At 29.8% G+C, this 26,481-nt stretch overlaps 2 protein-coding genes, 1 long non-coding RNA gene and 1 pseudogene across 3 annotated transcripts; all 4 read right to left on the minus strand.

The window, feature by feature from the left end:
• Positions 1-631: 631 nt before the first annotated feature.
• Positions 632-1,611, minus strand: LOC128284228 (uncharacterized). The gene is made up of 2 exons (XR_008274604.1): positions 1,310-1,611; positions 632-1,016 (listed from the first exon to the last, which is right to left on the minus strand). It is a non-coding gene; the product is annotated as an uncharacterized LOC128284228 (long non-coding RNA).
• A 3,412-nt stretch (positions 1,612-5,023) lies between these two features.
• On the minus strand, positions 5,024-11,429 carry LOC108452657 (disease resistance protein RPV1-like; annotated as a pseudogene).
• Positions 11,430-19,091: 7,662 nt separating this feature from the next.
• LOC108450907 (disease resistance-like protein DSC1) lies at positions 19,092-20,019 on the minus strand. The gene is made up of 2 exons (XM_017748671.2): positions 19,769-20,019; positions 19,092-19,696 (listed from the first exon to the last, which is right to left on the minus strand). Exons 1-2 carry the CDS (start codon positions 19,979-19,981, stop codon positions 19,223-19,225), a joined length of 687 nt encoding a protein of 228 aa, XP_017604160.2. The 5' UTR covers positions 19,982-20,019; the 3' UTR covers positions 19,092-19,222.
• LOC128279258 (disease resistance protein RPV1-like) lies at positions 20,017-26,448 on the minus strand. The gene is made up of 8 exons (XM_053021385.1): positions 26,223-26,448; positions 25,821-25,912; positions 24,402-24,844; positions 22,739-23,840; positions 22,259-22,546; positions 20,804-21,418; positions 20,054-20,686; positions 20,017-20,022 (listed from the first exon to the last, which is right to left on the minus strand). The coding sequence occupies exons 1-8, from the start codon at positions 26,446-26,448 to the stop codon at positions 20,017-20,019; spliced, it is 3,405 nt and encodes a 1,134-aa protein (XP_052877345.1).
• Positions 26,449-26,481: the final 33 nt, after the last annotated feature.

The raw sequence follows: 26,481 nt of genomic DNA on the forward strand, positions 1-26,481 counted from the left end.
CTTTGTACCACCGAAAGTTAACTTCGTGTGCAGCATAAAATAATTTTAATTAATTATATTTGGGTCATTATATATTTTAAAAAAATTAAGTTTTTGCAATATGTCAATATCATTAATTAAATTCGTAACTATCAAATATATAATTGATTGTTTTTATAATTATTTCTTTTATAAATAAAATATTATAAAATTAATAATTTTTAAAAAATTAAAATTATGCTTATAATTATAATTATTATATTTAAGAAATGATCCATTTATTCTAATACAGAACTACACTTTCGTACATCAATTTGAAATTAAACCGAACATTATAAACTCGAACTGCATCAATTCATCAGTTTAAATATATATAATAATAATATAAAAACTTGACATTTTATAAAAATTAAAATATATAATATTGCTTTAAAACACATTTAGAATAAATTCAAATAAATTAGAGTCCAAGTGCATTTGAATCTAGACAAATATTTGTTCAGATCCATTCTTAATGTTAAATAATTTTAATATTTTTTATAAATTTATATATTTTTAAATATTTTTATTTTTATTAATGCTTATGGTCATGCTCTTTAATTGCCAGTTTCATGTCATCACATTTTAACAATGTTAGAGTAGAGGAATAAAGTATGAAATTGAATCAACGAATTAAGTCCAAAAAGAATTTAAAAACTCTTCGGTTGAAATAATAACCTAAGCTTGAAGCAGGATTCAGCTTTGATAGTTGAAACTGTTAGGTGGTTGTACCTCTGCCTCGTCCTTTGCAAATGATACATGAACTCCACAAAGCTTTACCTCACCACAAATGCATTGAGACCAATCCCCCTTGCAAACAAGTGGGCAGAATCTAAACTAGGCCTCATTTGTTTGATGCCTGAGTTCCCACAAACCAGCTAACTTTAGCATTGTCATCACAAAAACAAGTGATCCCACCCAACCAATTGGTCTCCAGGGATTTGTCTCTGAGGCCCAAAAATATCAGAAAGGTACCAAAAACGCCCTTAAAGTTTGACCTGAAAATTACTAAGATATTATTGAAAATCTCTGCTTTATTTAATTAAGAACACTTTTATTGTTTTTTATATTACTTTTGCCTTATATTTTTACATTATTAGGTTAAGATTTCGGAAGACTTAGAATTAATCCTTTCTCTCTTTTCTAGTTAAAAATTTTATTGAAGTTTGATTTAATAAATTAATAAGACTTATTTTTGCTTTAATTCTTTTTTGTTCTTTGATATTCTTTGTAACAATATTTATCTAAATTTATAGTTAAAACTCGAGCAAAGAATGTTACATTTACAAACCTCGTGAAATTTCATCTCCTCTTCGAAGGTCCTCATCATCTATAAAAATTTCGATTTTCATCAACACAAATCTTTGTATAGATGACTTGCGGAACCATTACGAGTATCCTCGACTCTGAAGTTAAGGAGAACATTGTATGTCCTTGCTTTGATCATATCAGCAGCAGCAGCAGCAGAAGAAGAAGATGTTGAAGGAAGCATATGGGTGTTCCGCCGGATTTGATGGAAGATTATTGGATTATGAGTAAAGCCACTTTTTAAAGTTAATTACTCTTAGAAACTTATAGCCATACTTCCCACTGTATATCAACTACTCAAGCGTGTGGGACCTTACACATTGAAAATAATTGCACGAGCCTCCAACAAATTGAAATGAAGGGTAAATTACACCAGTTGTCCTTAATTTTTGATTAAAATTGTATTTCAAACATTCAACTCTTAAAAATTACATAATTGTTATTGAAATTATCAAAATATTAAAATTTTGTCACTCATCTTTTAACTTCCGTTAAAAGGGTTGTTTACCCAAAGCTTAATTGGCCCTCTCTTTGGAAATCAAATAGACAACTGTTTTAACCTTTGCTCGCATCGCAAGTGCATGTTTGTCCCTCGATTTTTCGAATTTTTCTAAATACCATGCATTTATTTTTCTTAAAATTAAAATTTGTATTTGGTCCTTTTATATTTTATTTTGATCCTTGAAGCATATTTTAACCTTAAATTTACAATATCAAAATTATAAATGTTTCAAGTCATTATACTATATATTTGAAATTTAGTCTATTTATTTTTCATATTTTAAAATTCAGATCTACAACAATTATTATTATTATTTGTTAAATTCACTAGTGCGATTTTTTGAAAAAAATCTCACATGGTAGTTAAAATTAGACGTACATTTTAAATCTAAAAATTAGAGAGACTAAATTACTTAAAATAAAAAATGAACTAAATTCTAAATATACGAACTTGAACATATTTTAACCTACATTTAATAACACTTTTGGCTAAAACCTCATCAATTATATTATATGTTTAATTTTATTGGTATACATGAGCCAATCAAGTAAATATGTATTTACACTAAATATTAAAATTAATATTCTTATGCTGATACAATAAAATAAAATAAAATAAAAGTATTACATTAACATGGTTTATTTGTTTTTCCTGAATATCAATCCAGCTTTAAGACCTCTTTTATATTATTTTTATCTCAAAAGATATTTAACAATTAAAAAACCATAATCAAAAGAAAATTTACAAGCTTAAATCAAACGTATAGAATTTAAATAAAAAAAAAGCATAAAGACTTTTTGTCCTCCAATTTTACAAAAAAATATTATTTTAATCCTCCATTTAATTTTTCTCCTTTTTAGCTTTTTAACTTGCATTCTTTGTCAAATCACTCCAAAATGAATTAAAAAGTTAGATCTTTTTAACTTTACAGATGTGGCAGATGTGTGATGATGCGTTAGCATTTAACTAATTTTTTTTTAAATTTTAAAATTTCAAAAAATTAGAAAATTATTTTTTAAACTTAAAATTAAAACTATTTAAAAAGTATAAAATTTATAAAAATATTTTTTAAAATTTTTAAAATTTTTAAAATTGTTAAATGTTGACATGTCATTCACGTAGATGCCACATCATCATAGTTAACAAATATTAACTTTTTCATCCAGGGCTAGAAAAAAATACAAGCTTAATGGCTGAAAGAGACAAAAAATAAAATGGAGAGCTAAAATAAAATTTCAATAAAGTTTAATGGTGAAAAAAGTCATTATACCTTTAAAAGGAACATTTTGATTAATGATTTGGTTTATTTCATAATAATTTTTTTAAATATTTTGACTCCTTTTCACTTTTATTACTAATTTTATGTAACGAACTATTCTGGTGAAGCCGCAGAAATGAGATAGCTATCAAATCGTGAGGCTTGAATATACTCCCTTACTTGTTTAGTAAAGCCTTTGATCAAGGTTCTAATAGACTTTACAGGAGAAAATGCTGATTTTTTATATGCAGCATATGGATTTACAGTAAAAAGATCAGTAGGCTGAATTTTATTTTCTTCACTTAAATATTCTATCTCATATAAAGAGGAAATCTTTTTTGTAGAGTGAGATTTATTATTTATTAAATACGTCATATTTATATAATTTATTGTATAGTATTAAATAAAATTATTATATATATTTGTTTTCCTTATAGCGAATATCTAAAATCATTCTAATTTTTCTAAGCAAAAGGATAGGCATCAATTACTAATGAAAGAGACAGAGACCAATACTTGCTTCTTCTTTTTTTCCTTTTGTGGAATTTTCTTCTTCTTCTTCTTCTTTTTTTAAAGACTTTCATAGAAATTACATAGTGGGATCTAGGGATGTGCATTCGATCGGATAGAATAAAAAAAATTTGAGTTAATCGAGTTCATGAGTCCTACTTTATCATCCTAACTCAATTTGATATTTTTTTGAATCGAGTTGAGTCGAATCGAATGAAATTATTCGAGTTAAATTAAAAATTAAACATACCAAATAAAAATATTGTTACAAGTATAACTAATTACATGTTAAAGCACATAAATTTGAAACCATATATATTTTTTAAAATTCAAAGCAAAATAAAAAAAACTAAAATAATTGAGTATGATAAATTTGAATAATTAATTATGTCTCCAAAATTATTATGTTAGAAAATTTTAAATTTTAAAATTTTAACTTTTTATATACTTTTATAATTTTTAAAAATATAAATTTTGAAAATTTTATAAATATTTTGAATTTTTGAAAATTATTTTGAATTATTTTGTAATTTTTGTTGAGAGAGAGACCAATTGACTTATTTTTACAGTTGATAAGGACCAAAATGATATTTACATCAATCTATTATTCGAATTATTTGAATTATTTGAATTATAAAATTTAACTCGAGTCGAATTCAAAAATCGAATCAAGTTATTTCGAATTGACTTGAATAATTCGAATAACTCAATTTGATTAGCTCGAAATTCAACAATTTTTTCGATTTTTTCTAATCGAATCGAGTTTTACTCACTATCTGTTAAATATGATATATTTGAATCAGTTTGAAAACTTTGAGCCAATAACGCAAATTCTTATTTTGTGATAAAAATATTTTTATTTAAATTAAGTTATAAATATATGCTAATATTAATTAAAATAAATAAATAAATAATAAACTCGAATTATTGAATCAGATCGGGTTTATAATATATCAGGCAAAAAATATAATTTTTAAGACGATAATTCAATTCAGATATCAAATGATTTAACAATATCAAATTTACAAATTCTTTCTCTATTTTACCCTTTTAAATTATTATATCAAATGATTTAACGATATGAATATACAAAATATTTCAGAATTTATTAAATTAAATAGTAGTGTTTCAAAATTTATTAAAATTTTAATGCCATATAATTACTGATGTGAAGGGAAAGGAATACGTAAAACATATATATTTATATAAAGTTTTGGCTGAAATAATAAAATTAAATATTTAAAAATATAATGTTTATCTCATTATGTATGAGATCTTTACTGATTTTATATAAAAAAGATTTTAAAAATAAAAGACTCTCAAAATTGCCCGTAATTAAGAAATGGCATAGATTTATTCAATAGTAGTGCCAACATTTGGCTTATTGATCGGTTTAAAAAATTAAAAAAATAATAAGCTCGGACCGGTTTGATATTAAAATTTGAGTGGAAAATAAACATTAATAAAAATCAGTTACAATAATAAATAAAACCAATGATAAATATTTAATAAACATAATTAGGGTTTGAAATTCAGTATAGATGAAATAACAAAAATGGGGATAAAGCATCATTGAGCTCTTATACTTTGATCCCTTAATTTCCAAATAATAGATGAACCCCGCACTGTTTTATCTTGTATTTGTACTGATTCCGCCCATCAAGACAAAAGTAGAAACTAAAGGAAGCCTGATTGTAAAAACGCTTGCTTGGTGCCTCACTTTTAACAAAATCCCAAACTTCGAAATCATCATATAAGACGAACAAGTGATCTGAACATCCGGTTTCAAACCAAAAGGAGAAAGAACAGCTAAGGTCTTGATTATCGCCATTACAGGATTTCAGATGACATTCACAATTAATGTCGAATTCCATACCATTATAAGAGTCTGGGAATGAAACAACAACAGAAGCAACGAAACATGGAAAGTTTATCCTGCTATTATTAGAGCACCACTCTGAAGGCAATTGGATGTTTATGGAAGATCCTAAGCTTTTGAAATCAAACCATTCCGGAATTTCACTTCCAGGGACGCATGTAACAATCTTAATTCTTCTTTTGCTTTCTGGGGGTGTCTGTTTGATTACAATTATTAGAAACATGATTGATTATTCAGCATATAGCTCCATTTGCCAGATTGAAGATATATATAGAAGAAGAAGCTGACCTGATGATAATCTTTTAGTATAGTGACCATTTGCTCAAATAGCATCTCCAACTTTGGTGTTTCAGGACTGCTCGCAGCATTCTGATCCAGTTGGAAGCAGTTGGTGAATAGCCAACCCAAGTATTTACAAAACACTGAAGTGCTGTCATCTACATCTATATCATTCCCCACACCTTTCTCGCCCAGTTTGAAGCAGTTGGTGAACACCAACATCAATGAAGGGCCCTCATCTGCATCTATATCCTGACAAAATAGTGCTTGCTCAAAAAGCTTCTTAATGCTTGAGACATCATCTAATAAAGTACAGTCATGTGCATCTAAATGTTCCACGCTTGGTGGAAGCTCTGGTAATGATTTTAGTCTCTTGCATTTCCTCAAGATTAACACTTCCAAGCAAGAAAATTGTTTGATGGTTGTGGGCAAGTTCTCAAGATTGCTTTCAGATAAATCTAATATGTGCAATAAGGATAACCCATGGAGACCTTTCTGCTTCACTGGTTTTCCTCCAACGGTAGTAAACAAGTTTTTTACAACTAGATTTGAAAAACCACAAATATCAAGTCTCCTAAGAGATTCCAGTTTATAAAAGCTGTAAGGAAGGCAAACAAGGTTTTCACAGTGGTCCAATATCAATTTCTCAAGACCAATAAGATTGCCAAATGAGGATGATAATTCCTTCAAAGCTGTTCCGCTTAAATCAAGATCCCTCAACATCTCCATGGTGTCCAAGACTTCTGGGAAAATCTCCAATCTCGAGCAACCTTGAACTGTGAATGTCTTAAGAGATTTCAGTTTATAAAAGCTGTCAGGAAGGCAAACAAGCTTTTTACAGTTTTTCAATCTCAATTGCCCAAGACCAATAAGATTGCCAAATGAGGATGGTAATTCCTTCAAAGCCGTTCCGCTTAAATCAAGATCCCACAACATCTCCATGGTATCCATGACTTCTGGGAAAATCTCTAATCTCGAGCAACCTTTAAGACTGAATATCTCGAGAGGTTTCAATTTATAAAAGCTGTCAGGAAGGCAAACAAGCTTTTTACAGTTTTTCAATCTCAATTGCTCAAGACCAATAAGATTGCCAAATGAGGATGGTAATTCCTTCAAAGCCGTTCCGCTTAAATCAAGATACCTCAACATCTCCATGGTGTCCATGACTTCTGGGAAAATCTCCAATATTGAGCAACCTTTAAGATTGAATCTCTTGAGAGATTTCAATTTATAAAAACTGTCAGGAAGGCAAACAAAGTTTTCACAGTTTTTCAATCTCAATTGATTAAGATCAATAAGATTATCAATTGAGGATGGTAATTCTTTCAAACCCGTTCCACCTAAATCAAGTTCTATCAACATCTCCATGATGTCCATGATTTCTGGGAAAATCTCCAATCTTGAGCAACCTTTAAGATCGAATCTCTCGAGAGATTTCAATTTATAAAAGCTGTCAGGAAGGCAAACAAGGTTTTCACAGTTTTTCAATCTCAATTGCTTAAGACCAATAAGGTTTTCAATTGAGGATGGTAATTCCTTCAAAGCCGTTCCGCTTAAAGAAAGATGCCTCAAACTCTCCATGGTGTCCATGATTATTGGAAAACTATACAGATTTGAGCAGCATTTAAGATAAAGTTCGGTGAGGGATGTGGCTTTGTAAAAGCTAGGTAGAGATCTAAGATTTTCACAATATCTGAAATTCAAAAGAGTTAGCTTCTCAAGATGTTGAAGGGATGAAGGAAGCTCACGCAAGTTAGAACACCCACAAAGGTCTATCTTTTCAAGATTTGTGGCACTTGAGAGGTCCGGAATTCTTACAAGATTCTTAGAAGAGATGAGAGTGATGACCTTCAAATTTACTAAATCCTGCATGCATCAGAACATAGCGTTTGATAAATTTGTGTACGTTGAAGGACTATAATGCAACAGATGTGACCTAAATATCAAGAAAGTGCAACAAAATGGTATATTTGAGTAGTAGAAGCAACAGGTTTGAGCTCCATTCCAACTCATCGCTCAAATTTTGATTTCCTTTTAAATTCAAGCTCAATTTGACATAGAAGTTTAAATTATGGTGTTACCTCGGTAGTCTCATTACTTTTCTATATGCGTTTAAATTATAAATTAATTATTATATTATTGTTATTATTTTATAATTATATTTTTAGTTAATTAAAAAATGATCGAATGTTATTAATAAATTACATATTCGATCAATTGATGTATATGAGCAATTAGTGTTTATAGCTTATGTGCTTAGGAAAAAACAAAAATAGATATAATATTTTATTATATATTACTATTTTATAGTTTTTTATCTTTTAATTATGAATCAATTGCAGAGATAGAATGCTTTATCATTCAATTTGGTCAACCAATTATTAAAGATATTAAAAAATTATTAATCTTTTATATTATGAAATTTACTAACAATAAATATTTTTCTTTACTCCAATAATGAAAGTCTAATAATTTGTAATTTAAATAAATTAATAAAATTATAGATTTAAATTTGATCAATTTTAACATAAATTAATATCATGTAAACTCTATTTTCATTATTTATTTTTAAGTATAAATAAAATAACAAAATCACATATATATACATATAATAAAATATTTCAAAGATTCTAACTGAATTCAATATTTAACCAAACATAACCCTAATTAATTAATGTTATAACTTCTTTTCTTGATGCAAAAATAACTTAAAAACTAGTCGTATTGGAAACGGTCTTTTCCCAGAGCTATTATGAAAACATAACAAAGTGGTTGATATAGAAAATAGGCATAGATTGATATAAAAAGAAGAAAGAGTACCTGTTTTCCCTCCCAGAGTTGTTCAAGATGGCTCTCCCTCATATCAAGTTCAACTAGGTACCTTAGATCTAACTTGGTGGGCAAAGATCTCAAAGGGTATCCCTCCCAGTAAAGGTACCTTAGTTCCTTAGGAAATGATAAACGCCCTTTACAAAGTAAGATTCTTCCACAAGAATGATAGAATTTGAGAATTCTAAGCTTTCGCATCTTCATCATGGCTGTCGGTTCCAATTCCAACTTTGGAAGTTTGGACATATCAAGTACAATGCCAGTGAGCCTTTCCGTTCCCTAAACCCAAGAGCAGTATATGGAGTCAAGATATAGGCAAAATATGAACTCAAGATAATTATCATATACATGTATGTATTTTATACAAATATGTGTTCGAATAAGAACCAAACATGACTGTCGGACATGGATATGTCCAAAGAAAATGAAGAGTGATGGTAACATAAGTGAAGGAAATGAACAGGGTCCTTACATTGTTTTCTGATAGCACATTATAGCTGTCCTCAGGAATCCACAGCCTACTGCGTTTTTTAGGCTTTAAAGCTGATTCCTTGTGTACAATATTCCAACCCATCTGTTGCAATAAATCATGCATTGCTATCAGATTTTGTGAAACAGATAGAAGAGATTTATCAATGAGATTCTCAATTCCCGAATGTGCAGAGTCATAATCCGTGTTACAAAGTCTCGATTCTCCCCTTTAAAGAAACAAGCAATGTCAAGAAACATTTCTTTCTCTTCACAATCTAGTCCATCAAAACTCCATTTCAACACTTCTTGAATGTCCTGCTTAGGAACTTTATTTAATTTCTTTACTTCACTTTCCTGGTAGCTTTTGGTCTTGCCATAAAGAGAGGATCCGATGAGTCTAATAGCTAAAGGGTTTCCATTAGCAACACTTAAAACCATCTTTGATAGCTCCAACTGATATTCTATAGGATGACTGCTTTTGAAAGCACATTGACAGAAGAGCTGAACAGATTCATCTTCATCTAATTCCTTCACTTCATAAATGAGATCAATGCCACACTGGACAAGCACTTGTTTATTTCTAGTGGTAACAATGACTCGACTTCCAGGGCCGAACCGATCGATCCCTCCGAATAAAGACTCGAGTTGGCTTAACTTTGACACATCATCACAAACTATCAGAACCTTCTTATTGGAAAGCCTGTCCTTAAGAAAGTCTGATCCGATTGTGGGCGTTGAGATATATAAATTTTCATCTCCTAATATGGTTGAATGAAATTTCTGACGCAAATTGAATAATTCTCTTCGTTCATCATGTTCTCTCACGTTTGCAACAAAGCAGCAACTTTCGAAACCATCTGAAAGATGGTGATAAATGGCGTCGGCAAGTGTAGTTTTGCCTATACCTCCCATACCCCAAAAGCCTAGCATTCGAAAATCTGGGAATCCGTCTTGAAATAATGACAAAACTTCCTGCATCCGCCTTTCAATTCCAACTAAACCCTCTAAATTAGCGCTTGAGGTTCCACAATTCAATTTCTTGACTATATCTTCGACAATTTTATCTACCAGAATTGAGTCAGGCCTATATATTAAATGAAGAAACAAATTACAGGAGAAATAAAAAGGAAAGAGAAGTAAATAAATAAAAATAATAAAGTGAATCCAAGTTTAACTAAATTGACTCATAGGGTAACTTATAAAAAGAAGACATTCAAATACAGATCTAGAATTCAAACTTCACTATCTACACCCCTTTTTAAATCCTCAAATTATAACTTTTTTCTTTGAAAATAAATATATCAATAGATCTTATACATGAACTTTGAGTTAAAGAGAATGGTATGAAGGTATAGTAAACGCAACAAACAATAACATTGTTCAAGAACAGTTTCTTCTTATTTTTTCTCTATGCCTACAAAATTATGGCCCTTCAATATATGACAAAAAAAAATTTAAAAGGGGAAAAGTTAAGTCTTTCATATCAAGTATCTGCCCCTCAACTCGAATCTGGGTAGCATAAATGAATCACTGCTTGAAATAAAAAAGTCTGTGTAATCTCTCTGCTTCCAAATCAATATATGCATATATTTTAAAAAAAGGATTGAATGTAAAGAAAAGGAGTTGCAATTACCGAGTGACTTGTGAATCCCAACCGGATAATTTGCCAGCTGCAGTCAAAGCACTTCTCCAGGTTTTCACCTTTTCAAGCTCATGCTTGAAATTTTCTTCATGCTTTGCAAATGCATCTGCAAAACTCCCTCTTTGGTTCCGTACATCTCTTGGGTCTACACCGTAAAATACAGGAACAACGCATTTGTTGCAGTCCATGATCTTGACCAGCTCAGCCAAGCACCATTTGGAAGAAGCGTAGTCTTTGGAGAAAACAATGACTGAAACCCTGGATCCTTGAATGGCCGTCAACAGTGCCCCTGAAATTTCATCTCCTTTTCGAAGCTCCTCATCGTCTATAAAAGTTTGGATATTCTTTCGACACAAATCTTTATACAAATGACTCACGAAACCATCACGAGCATCCTTACCTCTGAAGCTAAGGAAAACATCGTATGTCCTTGCTTTGATCATATCAGCAGCAGCAGCAGATTTAGAGGAAAACATATTTGGGTTGAGCCGGATTTGATGAAAGATTATTGGAACATGAGTAAATGAACAGTTTTTAATGTGAATTACGCTTTCATCTTTCTTAGAAATTAATTAGATTAATGTTTGTATGAAATTTTAACTAATGTTTGCATGAAATTTATATTTCATTAGCCTGATTAACTAATGTTTGTATGAAATTTTAGGATAATTATTGTGCTTTATTTATATCTTGCATAAGTTGATTAATTAGACACACGTTATTCTAACTGTGACAGTCCTAGGAAATTATCATGGGGAGAAAAGATCAAGAGATAAGTTAAATCGACTAAATCGCAATTTATCTTGATTGAGAAAGTGAGGTCGGGAGGTAATATTAGTTAATTAATAGCTAATTCATATTAAAATCCGAATTCTAAAATTAGTTAATATTTTATTTATTAATTAGGGATTTAATTAATCATATGCTAGAGGCTTGCATTGTCAACACTAGGAATAAAAAGTTCATTAGGTTAATTTAGATTTAATAATTTAATTAGTTTAATAAATCTATTATTTTGAACTTACACTACTAATTCATGACCGAATTAGATTAGTAATTATTTTTAATTTAATAATAATTTTTCAATCTTCAATTCCTTGAGTATGGTACTCGTAATACTTACCAATGTTTCTTTGTAAACTTTACTATATTATAATTTGATTTGTATACTTGTGAACACTGTCGATCTAATTATATATATATATATATATATTTTGGTGTGATATTTTTACTATAAATAATAATATGTTTATAGGCGGTCAAGTTGTTACCGCTATTGTCGAGGATTGCAACGTTGAAATTTTTATTAAATTGATTACTATAAAATAATATTAGTCAAAAGAAAAACGAGTTAGATAATATTCTAACTTTTATTTAACTAATTATATTTTATATTTTTAGTGCAGAAAAATATTAAAAATTATTATTAAAAAATAAATATTTTTGCATACCTTGTTAATTATTAGATTTAATCATGAATATTGATTTTTATAAGTCAGTGAATTATCTAAATTGAATTAATTGTAGGAAAATTCAACAATCAATGGAATTGAGATTACAAAGATGAACAGTCTGTTAGGATGAACTTCCACCTAAACTAAACAAGTATACATCCGAGAAGGAGGGAGATTCGACGAATCAAAGGAGTCAGGACGGAGAATGTGATGAAAGATTACTAGATTATGTCAATTACCCTTAAGGAGTATTACTTTAAACTGCAAAAGCGTGTGGGACAAGTTTGAATTATTACTTAGATTATATAATTATTCATTTTTATTCATTTTCAAATGAATTTATGCTTGATTTGTTGAGACAAGTTTTGGGAGAAGTGGCTTGAGAAGTGACATTGCACTTGACATTGCGTTAGATGCATAACTTGTCTTATTTGTTGACATGCTTGATCAAAATATTTTAATTATTTATTTGCATTTTTTTAGGATTTTGTGCAATTAATCTCGTGTATATTATTGGAAAAGATATTAAATCAAGATAGATTATTTTTTAATGGTTCTTATGTCTACTTACCTTATATACTAAAATATACAATCCAAGATGATATGGTTGACTTTATGAAGATTTATCTCAATCTTTTGGATCCTTATATAAAGGATAATTGATTTGATAAGATTTGGGTAGATGATGATGGATTGAAGTTTACTTGGTGAAACTGGATTCATGCTCTAAGTATGAAAGGCTAAATCAACCCTAATAAAGGTTTTATTATTTGAAGTGATTATTGTAGTGCCAATGTTTGTGGCACTAGCATTGTGCTTAATTAGCATTGCAACAAACAACATAACTTGCCTTATTTGGAATTGGCGATCATTTGAATCAAATCAGTTGGGTAATGACTTAAATGATTCTGTTCATGCGTGCTAGCCCATATTTGAAGATCCATCTTGTGGAGTAACAATTAAAGATTGAATTGAATCAGATCCTTGAAATATAGAGATTGGATCAACACTACCTTGAAGGCTTATCCCCAACTATTCTACTTTATCTTGGACTTTATTATTATATTCTATATATTGTTTTAGTTGTTTCTTAATAGGAGAAATTATTGTAATTGATCTAGAATGTTTGCAAGTCTCAAACTCTTATATATTTGGAGAGACTTATATAGGTTTTGTATTTAGTGAATTAGTACTTATCTTTGCAATAAGAAAATTGTATTTGAGAGTGCATTGAGAGTATAAAACACATTTGTTGTTTGGTTGGAGAACTTAGAGGTGAGTGATTTAAATTTTCAAGTACAAAAGTGAGGTAATCATATCGAGATATGATAGGACTTAAATCACTTGTTGTATTGGGATTAAGGATAATAAATTTATTTATTGAACTAGGCTCTAAAAATATAGAGAAACCAAATTGCACAAACAATATTGTGTCATGTTTTTTTGTTGCCTTCATTGTTGTGGCAATCAAAGTAGTCGTTGAAGCAATCATTTCCGCTTAAGCACTTTGTTTTTCTTTGCAACTATAGACTATAGGTTTCAATATGATTGACTTGTGAGACGAACATAATTATAATTTTAAATGATAAAATAAATATATAAAAAAATATATAATACAAAATTGCTGGTAAGTAAGAAATGGTATGGATTTATTTAATAGTAGTTCCAATAACATGAAAGTTTGACTTATTGGTGATGGCCTGATGGGTGTTTTATCTTATAACTTATATTTATTTGCTCCCTCAAAATCATTTTCTCCTCTCAAAGACGGGTGAGTTGTAAAAACAAAACTCACTAAATATTCACTTTGGAAAATTTTCTCTCTTTTAATCTTTTACTCAATTACGTGCTTCAACCTATAAAGCTTATAGCTTCATTGTGGTAGGAACATGATATTTAAAATCTTTGTACCACTTTAAAAAGCATCCAATAAATTGAGAGTAAACACGAATCTAGAAATTTTTTTAGCGGACGGAATTAAATAATAATTTATTAAAAGATCAAAATATAATTTTGTAATGTATTAATTTATTATTTTCATATTTTTGAAGGAATTAAATATATATATATTTTTAATTTTAGAGGCTAAACTATAATTTTAATATAAATTAAAATTTAATTTAATCATCTTATAGAGACTAAAATAGTAATTTTCTGTTTTAATTTATTATTATTATTTAAAAATTTGAATTAAAATGATAAATTTTGTAAATATTAATAGCTAAATTTGTTGAATTTTTATATTTAGGATCAAATAATAGCATGTGTAAATATTAGAGGGCTAGTTTTGTTAGACCAACAAAAAAAAAAAGGCCCACATCAATTTAGATCAACTAAAATATATAATTTAAAAAATTTAGTGATTAAATAAATAATAATAATAATAATAATAAAGTAACAAAATAGAACACCAAACATAGTTCGGTGACCATTTTATTGTTTATCATTAGTTTTACACTGCAAACATCAATCACATTTTATTCTAGACTAGTTTTATTTAGTGTTGTTATTTTTTGGCTGGATAATTTTTACGTGACCATGGATCGTAATTGAAGAGATCCTATGCAACAAATTTCATGATTTCAAAGCTAAGATATTTTTTACAGTAATGAAGAAGATGATAAAATTATCAATTAAGAATTAAATTATATTTTACCCTTTTATTAAAAAATAGGTAAATTAGTCTTTATACATTAGATTAAAGAAAAATTGTCATTATATTAAAAATTATATCTATAATTTGACCTCATACGTTAGAACGTGGTACATATGGCACACCACATGCAATTGTTTGGTTATTCTGGTAGTCACGCCAGTATTTATTAGTAAAAATAGATAAGATTTTTAACAAAAATAATCAATTTGTTCTTTAATCTAACTTATAAGGACTAATTTGTCTATTTTTTAAATAAAAGAACAAAATACAATCAAACTCTTAATATAAGAACCTCAATTATATTTTTATTTAAACAAGATCTACAATAAAAAAGATTATGGACCATCATCATATTTATATCTAATATTATCGAAGCATTCATAAAGGCGATTGATATGGAATGAAACTCTAGTAATTTGATTTGATCATTCTAGTTAGATTTACCTAGACTACAATATCTATATGTTGAGGACGTGTTTTACATTATTAGGCATGGAATTTAGATTGCACTTATTTGTTTGAGGAATTTTTGAAGTGTATATCGTGTAATCAAACTATTTTAACAATTTACTTATTTTTATCGGAGAAAGCTTTAATTGTGAGGAAAATTTGTTAGTTCAGTTTTTTTATAATTTATAAAATTTTAAATTAATAATGATAAAATTATATTTTGGTTTCCTCAAAATTAAAAAATTTAATTTAATTTAATTCTTTAAAATTATAAAACATAGATTATTAAAATAGTAGAATTACATTCTCACTATCGTAAAAATATATAATTTAATATCAATCCAAAAAATTTCTAACTTCGCCCTATTGGATTATGAGTAGATGAACTCCTTTTATTCTACAAAAACTTACAGGCAATAGCTTTGGTGCAAAAAACCATGAGATTAAAAATTCTTTGAGTAAACTTATGACCTGATGATTAAGGATATTTAAACTTATGATCTGATGATTAAGGATATTTACCACTTTAAATGTGACCTACGTTTGAGTCATACTGATTATGTTTAGTGTTCGAGCTTTGTCATGTTATTGGAGTTTAAAAAAATTCTTTAAACCACTTTAATGCTATCGAAAGTTCACTTTGATATTATTTTTATTACAACAAAATATATATATGAATTTGAGGGGTTTATGTGCATTTCCCTCTAATTTAATAGATTAGAAATTATAGGTAAAAATCAGCATTGCATAAGTGAAAATTAGTTTTTGATGCTAATAATTCTGGGTAAAGATAGAATCCACGCGAAACATGTTAAAAAAAAAAAAAGAGAGTAAGATGATGATAGCATAAATGACATCAATGAAGCGAGGGCTGTCACTTTCTAAATTTATAATCGTTGCTTGCTTTTTGGTGAAAGCAAAATGTCCACTTGACTTGGGGTCAATATTATTATATATTTTCCTTTGTAAATTAGACAAATAGATGCCATGAAAGAGACAATAGCAATAATTGCTTTCTTTTTCTTTTGTGGAAAATTTGATCTTAAAAGCAAAGTTATGTAAAATTTACAAAAATATTCAAATTTTATTTACCACACGATTAACATAACAAAACTCTCAAAACCCTATTTATAGGTTCTTCTTCAACTTCAACGTGATTAACAGCTACAAGATAAGTCTTTAGTACATTTTAAAATATTGGAAATTATCTTCATAGATTATTTTGGGGCAATTTATTAAAAAAATCCCTTTTATTTCGTTATTTATCGAAATGGCCCGACTTTTTGATTATTTACCAGAAATGACCATTTTTCCCGAAAGTGCGTCCACGTCAGAGCGAAGTCAGGGGACGTGTCAGCAAAATGCTTCCTTGGGGGAGCGTTTTATCCACGTCAGCACAAAGTGCTTCCTTGAGGGCTTTGTGCTGACGTGGATAAAACGCTTTGACCCGTTTTTTTAGGTTATGGTTTTTTATTGTTTTAAGGTTAGGGCTTAGTGATTTAGGGTTTTTTAGTGTTTTAGTGTTTTTTAAGGAAAAAATTAATTTAATTAGATTTGAGGGTTAATTAATTAAATTAACTATGAAATTAAAAAAATCAATTAAGTTAATTTTTCCCTTAAAAATGCTAAAACTCTAAAAATCCTAAACCACTAAACCCTAACCCTAAAACAATAAAAAACCCTAACTCTAAAAAACCCTAAACCCTAATTTAATTGATTTTTTTAATTTCATAGTTAATTTAATTAATTAACCCTCAACTCTAATTAAATTAATTTTTTCCTTAAAAAACACTAAAACACTAAATCCTAAAACCCTAAATCACTAAACCCTAACCTTAAAATAATAAAAATCATAACCCTAAAAAAACAAGGCAAACAGCTTTCCTGGGGGAGCTTTTTGTCCACGTCAGCACAAAGCGTGCACTCAAGAAGCACTTTGTGCTAAAGTGAACAAAACGTTCCCCCAGAGAAGCGTTTTGCTGACACGTCTCCTGACTTTGCACTGACGTGGACGCGCTTTCGGGAAAAATGATCATTTCCGGTAAATAATCAAAAAGTCAAGCCATTTCGATAAATAACAAAATAAAAGGGTTTTTTTAGTAAATTGCCCATTATTTTAGGAAAATATTTAAGTAAAGCTCTCTTAGAAAACAACATTCCATCAACTTCAAAACTCTCAAAGATAAGGATAAGGATGAGTATCCACCAAAGTTCGAACTTCTTTTTTTCATCTCTATATTCTAGCACGAAATTATCTCTTCATTCACTGATTTAAATAAGATGGAATTAAGGCTCTTTATTTTCTAGAATGTCAACCTGAATAAACTTATACATCTGTTCTATAATATGTCCAAACAGTTCATGAGACAACAGAAGACAGTTGCATATTTCAAACCTTTTTGAACAAAACATGGTATTCTCAAAGGTTGTAACAGAAAATTTAAAAACTTATGACAAAATGACTTAAAAGAATAACATTAAATTTTGATTTATAACATTTGAAGTTTTAAAAATATATTTTTCACCAATAAATGATGAGTGAAGTGATAAGAGATTAAATTAATTATTAGAAGTTTGAAGAATGATGTTGGAATCTATCAAATCTGAAATTTTAGAAAGCTATATGGCACCAAAAATTCTACTTTTTGTTTTTTATTGTTAAAATTATTCAAAATTCGTTTAGATAGTACTTGAGAACTATGATTTTAGAATTTGGATTTAGATTTCACAAACATTATAAATTAAGTGATAAACTATTTGAAAAAGGTAGAGAGCCTCAACAAGTAATGTTGTTGAGGCCGTTAAAAGCCCATTTGATCTTCTATTAGTTACAATTCAACCTACTGCTTTAACAAATCAAAAGTGTGAAAAGTTATATAAATTTTTTAAAATTAAAAATATATATACAGTCTTTTCTTTTATTAAAAATACATAAAGTTAAAAGAGAGTAAAATTATAAAAGAATGTTAAAATTTCAGAAAAATTATGGAAAACTTTAAAATTTTCCAGAAATTTAAAAATACACTTTTATTCTTTAAAAATACAAAATATGAAAAGAGAGAAAATAAAAAATATGTAAAAATTAGAAAAATCTCAAAAAATTTAAAAATAAGAAAATTATTATTAAAATAATTTGGATATATTAACACTTTTAAAAAATAATAAACATACGCTTAATAAAATTAAATTTTATTTATTTATTTTCTAAAGTATTTTTATTTTTATACAACCTAAAAGGTATCAATAGGATTAAAACATTAATACACATATCATATTCTTAAGGAAAAATAATTTTAATATTTTTAGATATATATAATTTAGAAAAATCATTTTGAATTAATCTGGACATATTGTTGTCTTGATTTACATTGTATCTGGATAATCCAATGTCTAGATTCATTTTGAACTTAACTTTTAAATGATTTTTTATTAATTTTTAATTTTTTAATTTTTATTTTGTTTAATATTTTAATATTTTTAATAATATTTTATATATTTATAAATTTTAAAAAGTTAAAATTTTAAGAAAAAAATTTATTTTTAAAAATTAAGCTTTAAAATGAATATACTTGAATAACCATAAATTTAAGATTTTAAAAGTACCAAAACCGGGATGGAATAAAAATTCATCACTAATTTAGGACAAGAAAAACATAAATACCAACTTGAGAAAAAGTGACAATTTTAAGAGCTAAATAAGTATTTAAGCTTATTTGTATTTAAATCAATTTATATCTAAATTAAATTTCTAATTCTGTTTAAACAATGATAAGAAATGAAAAGGAAGATATAAATATTAGAGCCAAAAATAAACAATAATAAAAATCACTTACAATTATAAGTAAAACCAATGATAAAATGTATTATGTTAAATATTTTGTAAGCATATTTAGGGTGTGAAATTCAGTATAGATGAAATAACAAAAATAAGGATGAAGCATCATTGAGCTCTCATACTTTGAATCCTTAATTTGGAAATAATAGATGAATTCCACACTGTTTTACCTCGCATTGTGAGGAGCCCCACCCGTCAATGTAGAAATGAAAGGAAGCCATATTGTATATACGGTTGTTTGATACCTCACTTTTAACAAACTCCCCAACATTGAAACCACCATACAAAAGGAACACGTGATCTGACAATCGACTTCCAAACGGAAAGTAGGAAGAACTACTAAACCAATGATTGTCCTTGTTACAGGATTTTAGATGACATTCACATCTAATGCCAAATCCCCCACCAGTATAAGAGTCTGGGAATGAAACAACAGCAGAAGCAACGAAACTTGGAAAGTTTATCCAGCTATTATTAGAGCACCACTCTGAAGGCAATTGGATGTTCATGGAAGATCCTAAGCTTTTGAAATCAAAACATTCTGGGATTTCACTTCCAGGGACGCATGTAATAATGCAAGCTCTTTTTTTGCTTTCTGGGGGTTCCTGTTCGATTGCATTTATGAGAAACATGATTATTATTCAGCATATAGCTATCCAGAAGAAGAAGAAGCTGACCTGATGATAATCTTTTAGTAGAGTGACCATATGCTCAAATGGCATCTCCAACTTTGGTGTTTCAGCACTGTTCACAGCTTTTTGGTCTAGTTGGAAGCAATTGGTAAATAGCCAACCCAAGGATTTACAAAACACTGCTTGCTTCAAAACCTTCTTAATGCTTGAGACTTCCTCTAGTGAAGTGCTGTCATCTGCATCTATATCATTCCCCATACCTTTCTCACCCAGTTTGAAGCAGTTGTTAAATTTCAAATCTAACCTTCGATATGGTTTGTCCTGAAAAACCAGTGCTTGCTCAAAAAGCTTCTTAATGCTTGAGACATCCTCTAATGAAGTACAGTCATGTGCATCTAAACATTCCAGGCTTGGTGGAAGCTCTGGTAATGATTTCAGTCTTTTGCAATTCCGCAAGATTAACTCATGCAAAGGAAATTGTTTGATGGTTGTGGGCAAGTTCTCAAGATTGCTGTCAGATAAATCTAACTTCTTCAACGAGGATAACCCATGGAGGTCTTTCTGATTCACTGGTCTGCGTCCAACTGTAGTAAACAAGTTTTTTACAACTAGATTTGAACAACCACAAAGACTAAGACACAAAAGAGATTTCAATTTATAAAAGCTGTCAGGAAGGCAAACAAGGTTTTCACAGTCGTTCAAGCTCAAATACTCAAGACCAATAAGATTATCAATTGAGGATGGTAATTCCTTCAAAGCCGTTCTGCTTAAATCAAGTTCATACAGTTCCTCCATGGTGTCCATGACTTCTGGGAAAATCTCTAATCTCGAGCAACCTTTAAGATTGAATGTGCTAAGAGATTTCAATTTATAAAAGCTGTCAGGAAGGCAAACAAGGTTTTCACAATTGTTCAAGCTCAAATACACAAGACCAATAAGATTGTCAATTGAGGATGGTAATTCCTTCAAAGCCGTTCCGCTTAAATCAAGTTCATACAGTTCCTCCATGGTGTCCATGACTTCTGGGAAAATCTCCAATCTCGAGCAACCTTTAAGTTCGAATGTCTAAAGAGATTTCGATTTATAAAAGCTGTCAGGAAGGCAAACAAGGATTTCACAGTCGTGCAAGCTCAAATACTCAAGACCAATAAGATTGTCAATTGAGAATGGTAATTCAAGTTTATATAGTTCCTCCATGGTGTCCATGACTTTTGGGAAAATCTCCAATCTCAAGCAACTATGAAGATAGAATGTCTCAAGAGATTTCAATTTATAAAAGCTATCAGGAAGGCCAATAAGGTTTTCACAGTAGTTCAAGCTCAAGCAATCAAGACTAATAAGATTTTCAATTGAGGATGGTAATTCCTTCAAAGCCGTCCCGCTTAAATCAAGATGCCTCAAACTCTCCATGGTGCCCATGATTTCAGGAAAACTACACAGATTTGAGCAGCCTCTAAGATCAAGGTTGGTGAGGGATGTGGCTTTGTAAAAGCTAGGCAGAGATCTAAGATTTTCACAATTTCTGAAATTCAAAAGAGTTAGCTTCTCAAGATGTTGAAGGGATGAAGGAAGGTCACGCAAGTTAGAACAATCGGAAAGGTTTATCTCTTCAAGATTTGTGGCACTTGAGAGGTCCGGGATTCTTACAAGGTTCCGGGAATAGTCGAGTATGATAACCTTCAAATTTACTAAATCCTGCATGCATCACAACATAGTGTTTGATAAATTTGTGTAAATTGAAGGACTATAATGCAACAGATGTGACCAAAATATAAAAAAAGTGCAGCGAAACATTAAACTATCTTCAAAATGGTATATTTGAGTAGTGGAACCAACAAGTTTGATCTCCATTCCAACTCATCGCTCAAATTTTGTTTTCCTTTTAAAATTCAAGCTGAATTTGACATATATAGAAGTTTAAATTATGGTGTTCCCTCGGTAGGCTAATTATTTTTCTATATGCATTTAAATTATAAATTAATTATTATTTTATAATTATATTTTTAGTTAAAAAATTATCGAATATTATTAATAAATTACAGTTTGTGTGTGTCGTAAATTGTTTCTTTAACATTATTGACTTTTCATATAGTTTAGAATGTTGATAAATTAAATCGAAAGTTAATTGATAAAATATTAATAAAATTATAGATTTAAATTTGATCAATTTTAACATAAATTAATATCATGTAAACTCTATTTTTAATTATTTATTAGTTTAACAAAATTACATATATACATATAATAAAATATTTCAAGGAGTTTAGTAATATAAAGGATTCTAACTGAATTCAATTTTTTCCCAAGCTTAAACCTAATAAATTAATGTTATAACTTATTCTTCTTTTTATGCAAAAATAACTTAAATACTAGTCATATGGGAAATGGTGTTTTTCCTGAGCTATTATGAAAACATAACAAAGGGGTAGTTTGAAACTTTATATAATCAAGAAATGGAAATGGAATTTGTTCCAAACATGCTTGCATCAATCTATAAAACGAGGCTTAGATTTATATCAAAAGAAAAAACTGTACCTGTTGTCCTTCCCAGACTTGTTCGAGATGGCTCTCCCTCATATCAAGTTCAACTAGGTACCTTAGATCAAACTTGGTGGGCAAAGATCTCAAAGGGTATCCCTCCCAGTGAAGGTACCTTAGCTCCTCAGGAAATGATAAAAGCCCTTTAAAAAGTAAGATTCTTCCACAAGAATGATAGAATTTGAGAATTCTAAGCTTTCGCATCTTCATCATGGCTGTCGGTTCCAATTCCAACTTTGGAAGTTTGGACATATCAAGTAAAATGCCAGTGAGCCTTTCCGTTCCCTAAACCCAATAGCAGTATATGGAGTCAAGATATAGGCAAAATATGAACTCAAGATAATTATCATATACATGTATGTATTTTATACAAATATGTGTTCGAATAAGAACCAAACATGACTGTCGGACATGGACATGTCCAGAGAAAACGAAGAGTGATGGTAACAAAAGTGAAGGAATTGAATATGGCCCTTACATTGTTTTCTGATAGCACATTATGCTGTCCTCAGGAATGCACAGCCTACTGCGTTTTTCAGGCTTGAAAGGTGATTCATCGCGTACAATATTCCAACCCATCTGTTGCAATAAATCATGCATTGCTATCTGATTTTGTGAAACAGATATAAGAGATTTATCAATGAGATTCTCAATTCCCGAATGTGCAGAGTCATAACAAGCATCCATAATCCTTGTTACATAGTCTCGATGCTTCCCTTTAAAGAAACAAGCAATGTCAAGAAACATTTCTTTCTCTTCACAATCTAGTCCATCAAAACTCCATTTCAACACTTCTTGAATGTCCTTCTTAGGAACTTTATTTAATTTCTTTACTTCACTTTCCTGGTAGGTTTTGGTCTTGCCACACAGAGAGGATCCGATAAGTGTAATGGCTAAAGGGTTTCCATCAGCAACACTTAAAACCATCTCTGATAGCTTCAATTGATATTCTATACGATGACTACTTTTGAAGGCACGTTGACAAAAGAGCTGAACAGATTCATAATAATTTAATTTCTTCACATCATAAATGCGATCCAGATCCATGCCACACTGGATAAGCACTTGTTTATTTCTAGTGGTAACAAGGACTCGACTTCCACGGCCGAACCGATCGATCCCTCCGAATAAAAACTTGAGTTGACTTGACTTTGACACATCATCACAAACTATCAGAACCTTCTTCTTGGAAAGCCTGTCCTTAAGAAAGCCTGATCCGATTGTGGGAGTTGAGATATATAAATTTTCATCTTCTAATATAGTTGAAAGAAATTCCGTACGCAATTTTAATAATTCTCTTTGTTCATCATGTTCTCTCACGTTTGCAATAAAGCAGCATCTTTGGAAACCATTTGAAACATGGTGATAAATGGCGTCGGCAAGTGTAGTTTTGCCTATACCTCCCATACCCCAAATGCCTAGCATTCGAAAATCTGGGAATCCGTCCTGAAATAATGACAAAACTTCCTGCATCCGCCTTTCAATTCCAACTAAACCCTTTAAATTAGCGCTTGAGGTTCCACAATTCAATTTCTTCACTATATCTTCGATAATTTTATCTACCAGAGTTGAGTCAGGTCTATATATTAAAAGAAGAAACAAATTACAGGAGAAATAAAAAGGAAAGAGAAATAAATAAATAAAGATGATAACGTGAATCCTCAATTGATTCATAGGGTGACTTATAAAAAGAAGACATTCAAATACAGATGCAGAATTCAAATTTCACTATCTACAGCGCTTTTTAAATCCTCAAATTATAACTTTTTTCTTTGAAAATAAATATATCAATAGATTTTATACATGAGAGAATGGTATGAAGGCGTCATGAACTTTGAGTTCAAGAGAATGGTGTGAAGATATAGAAAACGCAACAAACAATAACATTGTTCAAGAACAGATTCTTCCTATTTTTTCTCTATGCCTACAAAATTATGGCCCTTCAATATATGACAAAAAAAATTTAAAAGGGGAAAAGTTAAGTCTTTCATATCAAGTATCTGCCCCTCAACTCGAATCTGGGTAGCATAAATGAATCACTGCTTGAAAAAAAAAAGTCTTTTTAATCTCTCTGCTTCCAAATCAATATATGCATATATTTAAAAAAGGATTGAATGTAAAGAAAAGGCGTTGCAATTACCGACTGACTTGTGAATCCCAACCGGATAATTTGCCAGCTGCAGTCAAAGCACTTCTCCAGGTTTTCACCTTTTCAAGCTCATGCTTGAAATTTTCTTCATGTTTTGCAAATGCTTCTGCAAAACTCCCTCTTTGGTTCCGTACATCTCTTGGGTCTACACCGTAAAAAACAGGAACAATGCATTTGTTGCAGTCCATGATCTTGACCAGCTCAGCCAGGCACCATTTGGAAGAAGCGTAGTCTTTGGAGAAAACAATGAGTGAAACCCTGGATCCTTGAATGGCCGTCAACAGTGCCCCTGAAATTTCATCTCCTTTTCGAAGCTCCCCATCGTCTATAAAAGTTTGGATATTCTTTCGACACAAATCTTTGTACAGATGACTCACGAAACCATCACGAGTATCCTTGCCTCTGAAGCTAAGGAAAACATCTTGCCTCTGAAGCTAAGGAAAACATCGTATGTCCTTGCTTTGATCATATCAGCAGCAGCAGAAGATTTATTGGAAAACATATTTGGTTGAGCAGGATTTGATGAAAGATTATTGGAATATGAGTAAATGAACAGTTTTTAATGTCAATTACGCTGATAGCTTTCTTAGAAATTAATCAAATTTCTTTAGTTTGGCGTGAGGGACATGGGCATTCAAAAAAAAAAAGAAAAAAAATGAATCTTTTAAGACCGCCGAATGTTAACTTCGTGGGCAGCATAAAATATTAGTGACTAGTTTAAGATAGTACCATATTTGATTAAACAATTTTAAAATTATATATTAAATACGTTTTACTGTGTTAAAATTTAGAATTGATAATATTGATGTATTGTTTTTATAAAAATCATTTTTTCTTTAATAAATAAAATAAATAATCATATCTCGAAGAACTTATAAAATTTGATTTTTTTTAAATATCAGTCATGTATAACATAAAGAAATAATATATTGTTTGGTAGATTAGGTAGTACAAGTGTTATATTTTGTTTGGTAAAAGTGCTGAACAAATAATAATAACGTATTGTTTTATAAATAACATTTATGTTTATAAAAATTTAAAATATATATCTGAAATCGTTTTAAACCTTTGAAACCATGTAAAAATTACAGTTACATTGATAGTTTTTATCTCTAATATTATTTAAGCATTAATAAAGGTGATTGATATGGAAGGAAATTCTAGTGATTTCATCTGATCATAATAGCAGGATTTACATGGACTACAACATCTATATATTGGGACGTGTTTTACATTATTAAGTATGGGATTTAGATTTCAAACTCCAGTGATATGGAACGGAGCTTCTCGCTGTGATCTATATAAAAGTTTCGATATTCTTTCCACACAAATCTTTATACAGATGACTTACGAAGCCATCAAGATACTATCCTCACCTCTGAAGCTAAGGAAAACATCGTATGTCCTTGCCTTCATCATATCAGCAGCAGCAGTTGTCAGAGCACTTCTCAAGGACTTCACCCTTTCAACATCATGCTTTGCAAATGCATCTGCAAAACTACCTGTTTGTTTCCGTTCATCCGAGGTGTTGGATATTTGACGAAGGAAACATTGAGACGGAAGCAAAAAGAATAAAAAATTTGAAGAAGAATCGGCTTGTCAGCTACTGTTTCATTAAAAACTGATTGTCATAAGAAAGCTTAAATAAGCTAAAAATAATAATAAAATAAAGCTTAAATAAGCTAAAAATAATAATAAAATAATTATAATTTGACTTAATCTAGTTACTAGATTCATATTTTTTTTTTCATTTGATTTCAGTCTAATCAATTGTCACAATGTCTAATCAAAAAGTTATTATTATTTCAATACAAATTGGTAATTTGCAGAATGAAGAGCTCCCAGTTGAGCTGAGAACCTTGATGAGCTCGTAGTTCGCATGAATGGTTGTTTCGTAATACGAGGGATCTACATCGTAAAAGACAGGAAAAACAAAGTTGTGCCCATTCAACTTCTTGCAGTCCATAATCTTTGTTGAATGTTGGTCAGCATGTAGCATCAGTAGCAGCAAAGAAGCAAGCCATGCAGCCCGAGACATGCAGAAGCTACTGTACCAAGTGCCGCTAATGGA

Source organism: Gossypium arboreum, chromosome 11 (genome assembly GCF_025698485.1).
Source record: "Gossypium arboreum isolate Shixiya-1 chromosome 11, ASM2569848v2, whole genome shotgun sequence".
Lineage (NCBI taxonomy): Eukaryota > Viridiplantae > Streptophyta > Magnoliopsida > Malvales > Malvaceae > Gossypium > Gossypium arboreum.